The 9,693-nt window shown below is 37.5% G+C and overlaps 2 protein-coding genes across 2 annotated transcripts in view; one reads left to right on the top strand and one right to left on the bottom strand.

The window, feature by feature from the left end:
• Window positions 1–286: 286 nt before the first annotated feature.
• Window positions 287–4,450, top strand: STARD6 (StAR-related lipid transfer (START) domain containing 6; the record flags this gene model as incomplete). Its single annotated transcript, XM_009700621.1, has 5 exons — window positions 287–436; window positions 1,380–1,506; window positions 2,676–2,793; window positions 3,877–3,970; window positions 4,297–4,450. Coding segments are annotated over 5 exons (643 nt in total), but the record flags the coding sequence as incomplete, so codon positions are not given.
• Window positions 4,451–4,571: 121 nt separating this feature from the next.
• The window catches only part of POLI (polymerase (DNA directed) iota), a gene marked incomplete at its 5' end in the record, with an annotated part of 10,251 nt that continues 5,129 nt past the window's right edge, over window positions 4,572–9,693 (bottom strand). The window contains 4 exons of the mRNA XM_009700620.1: window positions 4,572–4,696; window positions 5,760–6,453; window positions 7,657–7,859; window positions 9,077–9,210. Coding sequence (XP_009698922.1) covers window positions 4,572–4,696; window positions 5,760–6,453; window positions 7,657–7,859; window positions 9,077–9,210 — 1,156 coding nt within the window. The remainder of the gene's footprint in view (window positions 4,697–5,759; window positions 6,454–7,656; window positions 7,860–9,076; window positions 9,211–9,693) is intronic.

The following is a 9,693-nucleotide window of genomic DNA, read 5'->3' as shown; positions in this document are numbered from 1 at the left end:
TAGTGAAAAGCAATAGAGATCCTTGCTTCAGTCGGATTATTTTCAGCAGACTTTGGGGAAACATTAAGGTGATTGTTCAAGGCTGCATAGGATTTTGTTTGGAATTGTCACCTAAGCTCAAGAAAGACAATGAGGTATTTCAGTGTGTCTAAGATGGTGAGACTAGTTTTGGTGATCCAAGCGGTCTTTACCAGGCTCACTTCCTCTTTTTCCAGTGTTCCCAATAATCCACTGTAAAAACTGGAAATTGAGATTTTTCACAAGTGTGCCTTTTCTTTTACTCTAGCAACTGTGTCTTTCAGAAGCCTTGCCTAGAAGAAGTCCTCCTCACTCACACTGAGTGTAGGAGAGAAGATATTGCAGGATGCAGGCGAGAGCTGCTTAGGAGATTGGTAAACATGTTCATGGGCGTTATGGAAATAAAGGGTGTATCCAAGTATTAATATGCTGATTTTAACTGGTCCTGCCACAGCTTACGTTTGCTGGTTTTGAGTAGGCATTAAAATGTTTTCCATCACCATCGGACCCGCTATAGTTAGTGGAGAACCAAGTTTCTGGTGTAGTCATATACACCCACACTGCGCACTCCACCAAGGCAAGACGTGGTGACAAGAGTTACTGCAGAGTGAAGAAACAGACCCATGATTTTACAGGGCCTCTGTGTTTGGGTTTGAACTTGGCTATCTTTGCTCCCTCTGACTTACACTCATACATCATCAGGGTCTGTAAATCTGACTTCATGTTTCTTAAACTGTTTGCGAGCGTAGTTTCCTTTGAGCTCATCTGTTGTCACGCAGCATCCTTCACCTTTGCATTTAATTGCTGTCTGTGAGTTCTTACTGTAGTGATTCAGAGTTTCTCCAGGAACTAGGTGCGAGAACTCTCAGTATTGGTACGCAGTTCCCAGCATTACAGGAGTTTCCTATTTCCTTGTGAGAGGCCCCTCTTCCTCCCTGTGAACTTTCCCTTGAACTCCTCAGAAGAGTGTGAGCAAAAGTTGGCGAAATACCAGAATGTGCTAGTTCATAAATAGTGAGAAGATTTGCAATCAGTGTCAGAATGGATTGAAAGTATCTATACAGAAAAAATAAATTAATAGATGAATTGCATGTATTGAAATTAACAGGTTCCTATCTAATAGCTCACAAATAATTAATTTTAAATGTGTGGTGTCAAGAGTGTAATGGTCTCAAAAATCAGTTACAGAATAATAATTTTTATTACTACTTGAATTTTAATCAATCCATCAAGTGCAATCACATTCGTGTGCTTTACTTCATTACAGCCTGGCATCCCCAACTGCTAGATGCTTATTATTGTCTAATTTATTTTTCCAGTTCATAAATGTGAATTCAATATCTGTTTTTTACACAATCTAGATACCGTGGAGAAGGGATAATTAAGGAAGTCCCTAGTAAAATTATTCCTTTTATGTATCTTCCTGAATATCGAAACAAATGGGACAAAGCATTGCAATCTTACAAGCTGTTAGAAAGGATTGACCAGGTAATACAATAATTTAATACAAAGATTTTATTGTAACTCTTTCTGCATGAATTATGGTGACTAAAAAGACCTCTACTTGGATGAAGAAAGCCCTCAATGCAAAATACGTTCTGGGTCAGTACAAACTTCTAAACCTGCTGCTTATGTGAAAAGGGTATGAAATGTGTCCTTCCACTTAGGAGCTAGATATTTAGGGTAATTTAAAAATTAGGGTATATTTCAGTATTTATTATGAAATAAATGTCCTCAAACATGCCAAGAATTCAGTCTATGTTAAACAACAGAAGTGTCTATTAAGAGTAGGGTGAGACACGACGACAACAAAATGTGCAGAAAGCTCCCCTCTCCGTGAGCATAGTTTACACAACTTTAAAAGATCACCAGAGTTAAAAGCAACATGGAAATTGAATTGATGCTGTACTAGGGCTGTGAAATACTGTATGTTCTGAAATTCCAGTTGCTTGGGGCTTTGTCTCGGGCAATCTGGAAATCCAGAACTCAGAATTCGTATGAAGAATATCAGTTCTGTGTTAGCCAGCTTTGATCTAACCACTTGAGAGAGATGGCCCTGTGTATGATGGAGAGAGGCCTTGGAACGTATTACACGTGTTTGAATGACTCAACTGTATAAAAGTACTCCTTAAATCGGTGGGGGGGAAGAAAAAACCCACCCATTTTAGTCTTCCCTGAACCTCTCTCACTTTCCTCTGCTTGAATCTGCTAGAATTGGTCAGATGTTAGGATGTAGTGGTACATCCAACCGTAACTTCTTTGCTTTTTTTGGAACTGGTTTAGTTGAACAGATTTTTTGTCCTAGAACACCGTGTGCAATCTAGGATGTGTGTCTTAATGCGAATAGGCATTCTAGCTCCACCAAACATGGATACTAAATGTGCACATTTTGGGTTTTTCCCATGCAGAAACTATACTCCTGCCTAAAATCTAGGCCGTGAGGAAGGGCAGTGAATCCCTACTCTGTTACTGGAAGATCCCTTTCATGGCTCTCATGGTAGTTCAGCACTAACTAGATGATGAGGACGGTTGTCTTATGCTAACAAAGAGGAATCCATTTTCGCCACATACTCATTATTCAGCATGTAATGCTGCTTTGCCACTTAAATAAAACTTCTTACATACTAATTAAAAAAATTGCCTTTACTTACTTGCAGGACACTGGTATATACCACAGTGTAACACACAGTTACGGTATGGGACTGATTTCATCAAGAGATTTTGTTGACCTGCTGCATGTTAAACCATACCCTGGTGATATCCTTACAACTAACTGTAAGTTGCATGTAACTACTGCATGTTTTCCTGTTTTGGCTGCATTCTGGAAACCCTAAGGTGAATGGCCGTAGAGTAAGTTCTGCGGCCTCATCACAGCATAGAGTACCTTGCTACATGTGTGGTCTTACTGATGTTAACAGTCCCCTCCTGTTTATCCCCAAAACAAAGTTGTTGTTTTTTTAATACTGAAACTATCAGAATTGATCTTCAAAGAAAATACTGTATTCTTTGTCTATTCTCCTATTATGCCTTTCTTTGAAAAATTGAAAAAATGTAGTAGTGTGAGGAGGCTGGAATTTATTATTTCACTATATAAATTCAGTGTTTATTTAATAACACTTTTCTGTACTTAGATGGCTTCCTGACCAGATGCTCCTTGCCTAATAAGTTATTCTCAGAGTGAACTGCCAATTTGCCCCATATTTGATCCTCTTTGAGTTTGGCTCTGTAAACTTATACAAAATGTAAAATGATTAATATTACAGCTATATGGTCAACCAGGCTACTTCATTTCTGTGCTCATCTTTTTCCTTTGTGTGGATCTTAGTACATGGCAGAAAACAGCATTTTTCATCTTGGAACTTTGCTAACCTATAAGTATTTTTCAAGCCATATTCTTATAATACTTTATTATGCAAAAGTAATGGATAACTAAACAAAACAACCCCTCCCAACTACTACTGTGCATGTGCACAGCAGTTTCCTCCTGGTCTCTGCAATTATGTTTACTAATTAATGACATCTGCTGACTCATTTGTGACATAAACTGACTTCTTTGTCCACAACTAAGCCACACCTCAACACTTAGGTATGTGTAATTACGTCTCAAGGATAATACTTTTGGGTATGCCTGCCCAAACATCTATAAAATGTTTATATGTATTGAATCACTTGCACAAATATTTAATGTCCTTTAGGTGTTTTGCCTACAGAACGGAATCGCTAAACGCATCAGTGACTGTGAGATCTTGTACTATCCTATAGCAGTTGGAGTACTTTGTTTTTAAAAGGTATTTTTGAGTTGTGTGATTGACTTACATAATTAATTGCATGTTGCTTTTTGGGTGTGGTGACTTACAGCTGTCAGTGTGGAATACTCCAGCTGCCCTCCAACTCCCTCTTGTGTCCGAGGCTACAACAATCCCTGTGGATATGTGTGTTCACCTTTGCCCGAGTAAGTATTTAAAGCCCCCTTATGTTAGCGTCTTTGGTTACTCAGTTGTCTTCCCTATACAGAGCTTAAAATTTACTGAACCATGCAGCTTTTAAAAAAAATTTATTTAGACACTTCTATTCTGGGGGAACTTTGATTTTTCTGTAGCTCAGTTTTGTGACTCAGACTTCGCTTTTGAAACAATTGAAACTTTAGACATCCTCCATTTTCCATATTAATAATTTCAGCAGAGACGGACTATAAATTGTAAACATTTGTACATCTCACTAAGTTTTAAAGCAAGAGTAACAAGTGTTAACTGAAGGATTTTGCTCCTTTCATCACAGGAATCCAGAGCATTCTAAGCTAGTTGTATTTATTCAGCCACAACTAGGAGGAATGCTTCCAGGTTCTGTAGTGGAGACAGCATTACCTAATACTCTCATAAACTTGATCACTGAAACGAGAGCTGGACTGAAAGGCTTGAAAGACCATAATTAAACGTAAGTGGAAAATAATAAGCACTTAAGTCATGTGCATCTTTTACTTGGATTCATTTTTAAAGTAGACGAAGAAGTTTATTTTAATTGTGGTTTAAGTGGAAACATATAAAGCTTAACTGTTAAAATGGTGAATGCTGGTTTTCGCTGTTCTTGGGAATGATGCAAGAATTTACCTTGGAAGTAACATCAAAGTACAGGATGTCACTTTCAATGTAGTCAGGAGATGTCCTGTAATATTTTTGCACTTTATATGCGGAGAATATATATATATGCACACACATAAGAATCAGGTGATATAAATTATAGTAATGTTAGAATACAGTAGTCAAACATTTTGCCATAGCTTTAACCACACTTTGATAAATTCTTACCTCAATTATGTACTCTTGACTGAAACAAGCAAATATCTTGTGTACTAGACTTTAAACGTGTTTATTAACTACAGGTGTGCAAGTGTAATTAGTAACTATTTCACTGTTTTGGAATTAAGTATTTGAAGAAAAGCCCAATGAATTTGTATATAGCATCTCATTAAAAGCTGCTCTTTATAACACACAGAGTTGTTATTTTCTGAATCCTGAGCACCAAACCTAAACAATTTTTATATGCTGACTAATTTCCAGGAACAAGCTGGTGATATGATTCACTTGGTAGTAATGTGTCCCCTTACCCCTTAGTATTTCTAGTAGTAGTTACGAGTTAACCGCAGGAAATAGTCATAGCCATGTGAATAGCAATTTCCATTACAAATCACTCGAAACAGTGGTGCAAAGTAAAGAATAGCTGAAAATTGCTTTCAACTTCTCTGCTCAATCCCCTCCCCAGGTTGTTAGAAACAATTAACTGCACATGTAGTATAACTCAATGAAAATTAAAGTAAAAATTCCTTCCCCTGCCCAGTCAGCATGTTAAGGTGATTATAGTGAATACTAAAATATGTTTGCATACTATAATATCTTTAGGACAACTAAAGATTTGTCAGATAAATGTCAATTTATGAGGAAGAAAAACAAGACAGACTAATTACTACTTAAGATAGAGTCACCATCAGGTTTCATGTCAAAAGTTGTCAAAATACATTTTTAATATTCACATCTTTACAATTTATAGTGAATTTTCATGACTAAAGTGCCTCCAAGTGCTGATTCTTATAGTGTCACTATTATGAAAAACATTTCACTGTGGTTTAAAATATCTTAGCAAACTGTTAGACTGTGATAAACATGGTGCTGTATTCCTTCTTCCTTTATTTGTTTTAGGCTTTTCAGGGTTTTTTTCTGTAGAACTTTTGGACAAAGGTTCCTGACTCTTCCATTCAGCTAGTAGCTCTTTTTGCACATCTGCAGGTAGTTCATAAAAAGTCTTTGTGTCAACATGAGGAGGAAATACAATTCCTGCTTGTCTACTGTAAGTTTTATCCTCAGAAGTTGTTTCAAAGGCCTGCTTATCTTTATCCAAGACAGGGACACACACAACAGTTTGGCTGGCTCCAGCTTCCAGAGGTGACACATCTCTCCCTCTGAAGTTCAGAGAGTCAGTAGGTTGTTTTTCCATCCTGCTGCTTGTCCGTGCAATTCTGGGACATTCAGAAGAACAACTGGCCCTGGAGCTGTGTGCCAGAACAGCTGCAGATTCACAAGCTGACGTGGGAGATGTATCGCACCCTCCAGAGCGCGTATCGCTCTTTAGTCCCTTAGAACTTGGGGAAGTGCTGCGTACCTCTTCTGCAAAACAGACTGATGGCTGACCCGAAACAGTCTCAGTAGGGATTGCTTCTGTTTTTTCAGAAATAATTTCTTTTTGAATATCTTCTGGAAGTTCCCTGAAGACTTCCTGGTCAATGTCACCAGGAGACAAATGAAATGGGAAGTCAGGAATTCCTGCTTTTTTTATATTGCTTTGCTTTTCTTCTGAAAGTTTCCTAGTTTTTGTAGTTCCAGTTCTGTTGCAGTTCTGGTTCCAAGAAGCACTTCCCTCACCTTGTGAGTCATCTTCCACTTCCTGTGGCAAAAACCGTACACAAAAGCATGAGTATGTTCTCTGTAATACACTAGTGACCAAGCGCTACTTTACTAACAGCAAGTTCTTCAAATTATTCCTTAAGATAATTTTTTTTCCCTTATGATCGGTAGTGGTTTTTTAAATCTTATTTTCAAACATAGACCTTAAAAAGTACATACACGTAGGAATCCTTTTCTTATTTTAAAGTAGCAAATACCTTGAAGTTACACTTTATTGCTTTAAAACTGTGGACCTTTGACTACACAGTATGATGTTATCCATAATACTCCTGAGCAGCGGAGAAACAGACAAATTTATCAATATGTAAAATGGCCATGTCAAGACAGAAACAGTAAATTCATTACACAACATAATTCTGAAGTTACTAAGTTTTTGTATTATGTACTGAAAGCATCTTTCTTGTGGAAATACGTAGCACCGTTTCTACAGATAGCTGCTGTTCAATCCTGAGCAGGAATCAGAAGTGTTATCAATATGTAAAATGGCCATGTCAAGACAGAAACAGTAAATTCATTACACAACATAATTCTGAAGTTACTAAGTTTTTGTATTATGTACTGAAAGCATCTTTCTTGTGGAAATACGTAGCACCGTTTCTACAGATATTCCTGCTCAGGATTGAACAGCAGCTCAGAAGTGCCCTAGATCAGAAGCTAGTGCTACTGGCCAATACAGAATTGAATCTCTGATTAATTTCTAATCTGAACAGGGAGACTGGAGAGTGCATAGGAAGGTAAATAATCACTACGAAAGTATCTTAATAAAAGCAACAAGGTAAATTATAAGCAAATTTCAGGAGATTTTAGTCTAATGTAAAAGATGCTTCAGTATGACAGTATCTGAGTAAGTGGCCTGTTGTTTCACAAATGCTAAATAAAGGGCAGCTTTTACTGGAATGAACGGCTAAATTCAGCAGTTAGTTTTTTAGAAGACATAAGTTTGGATTTCTCCCTTAGTGAATTCTGTTCTCTTCAGTAAAGGGGCTTGATAACCTAGCTGCCTGCCCCATTCAAAATAATATTAAACCTCTCTTAAACATTCTATCTAATGAGAGAAAGCAAACAAGACCTGCTCAGAAGACTCCAAATAAGTCTTCATTTAAGGTTTCAATCTATATAGTACAGACAGAAATATCTCAGAACTTTCTTATCTGCAGATAGTTTTCAGAATCTTTCAGCTTACCCGGACACGTTTACCAGAGCCTGATGGTGGTGACATCTGCTTTAGATAGAAACCAATTGATCCTTTCTTGCTGCTAGGAAGATCTTTGAGGTTGGAGAAGCAGATGCTCAAAAGAGTAAGATGAAATGGTAGATCTACATCTATCATCTTTCGAAAGAGTTTCATTAGTATATCAACCAAGGGGGCTATAACATTGCTGCTTTCTAAAAGAAAAAAGGTTGACAAAAAGCAGTGTATATAATCAAAAGTAACTGAGTAAGATTGGTTTAAATAGCAAAGTACAAAGGCACACTTCCAACTTCACATTCTGAACTTCCAACATTTTGCATGTACACAAAACTAAGAGATCAATCATAATCTAAGAAGGTGAAAATACGGTGCTATTCTTAGCAATAAGAGGATATTTATAACTCCATCTGTATACCCTAAGGAAACCTTTATTCATCTCAAAAAATGAATTCCTGAAGTATTAAACTCTGCTAAAGGCTTTCAAAATAATCTGTCAATATAGCTAAGATTTTCATTCTGCCCTGTCAGGGCAGGTTCAGGTACGTCCTGAACTGAATAACACACTTCTCCCACCCCCCCAAAAATCCTTAATTTCACACCTGTGAAGATTACTTTATAATATGTACTTAGGTTAGAAAAGAAGAATTACACAATACAAGCCAAGCTGAACAGATTTGAAAAATAATCTAATTCTACCATAAAGGGCCTTTCCAGAGCCATGTAGGTGTATAACGTTACCCCAACACTGGTAATTACAACACCATGGTTTATTGGAGTTTGCATGACTATGTGAATAACAGTAATTCTTAGTCTCCTCCAATGTCGAAGTCCAGTAGCAATTCTGAAGCAAGAAGCTACGTGGACTTTCAGTAGCTTCTCTAGGACTGTGAGAAGTAATTCAGGAGTTGAAGTCGGGAGACAGTGATTCTGTGTGCTGATACAGCAGTGATTCAGATTTATTTCCTCACCCCAATCTGACTGAAGTGTCAAATGAATTGCAGTTGCTGGCTGGAAAACTTAAATCCAAGAAGGATGAGAGCCTTTTTGGTATTAATTTTCAGAGGTACATCGAAAAGACATTTTATTACATAATAAAACTGAGAACATAATTCAAATCCCTAAACAGAGAAAAGCAGATTATTAATCTGGAAAGCAGCCCCCCTCACCACCCCACAAAGAAATTTACTGCCGTGAATCCAGCCAGACTGGGTTAATACATGGTAGTAACATGGAAGTTATTCCTACAGTGAACTTCTCTATGGTTTTAGTGTATCTCATCAAGATACATCCATTACACGTAATGGAAAAGTTTCCAAATATTAAGTGTAGGGATTATTATCTGACATTAAGTAACAGAATTTTACAGAGAACTTAGGTGGTAGCAGCACAAAGTTGATACTGCTAAGTTTACCTTTTCCAAATTTCTGAATGAGATGAGGTGGAATAGGACACTGACGACTTTCCCGATTAAACCATTTATCTGTTGAGGAGAACTGGCGTATGGTCAGTCTCACTGTGTGTGGTTGTCTTCCATCTTTGTATATTCTACAGAGCATTAACATGCACAAAGCAGTAAGTATTACTATGAGTATCTTTCAGAGGGTCTACAGAAACTCACAGCATCTAGGTTACAAAGTCAAATTACGCATTACAGATCTCTCCCAACTTCTGGCTTTACTCCACTGATTATACGGGGAACTTTGGGTCCTAGCTGGTTCCCTTAATTACCCGTAAGTTAGAAGTTCAAGACGATGTGAATACTGTCTAAGAGTCCTCACCTGAAGTGAACATGAAAATTAAGTGGGTCGGTCTGCAATACTGCCACGTCTCAATATTTAATACGTTAAAAGTAGTATACTCTTTGCAGTTGTACCCAGTATAACCCTCAGCTTTTAGCTCTTCTTTTTGCTTTTCAAGGAAACATCCCCACTTTACCAGCAAAAGGTTAGCTCGCTTTTGGAAGAAGTGTAAGAAACAAAGTATGTAATCGTTTCTTTCCCTCTCCAAAAGGCATGGGAGGTGGTATTT

This window comes from Cariama cristata, unplaced genomic scaffold, assembly GCF_000690535.1.
Source record: "Cariama cristata isolate BGI_N322 unplaced genomic scaffold, ASM69053v1 scaffold43135, whole genome shotgun sequence".
Lineage (NCBI taxonomy): Eukaryota > Metazoa > Chordata > Aves > Cariamiformes > Cariamidae > Cariama > Cariama cristata.
Note: the sequence above shows the minus strand (reverse complement) of the source record. Positions and strands in the feature narration are given on the sequence as shown.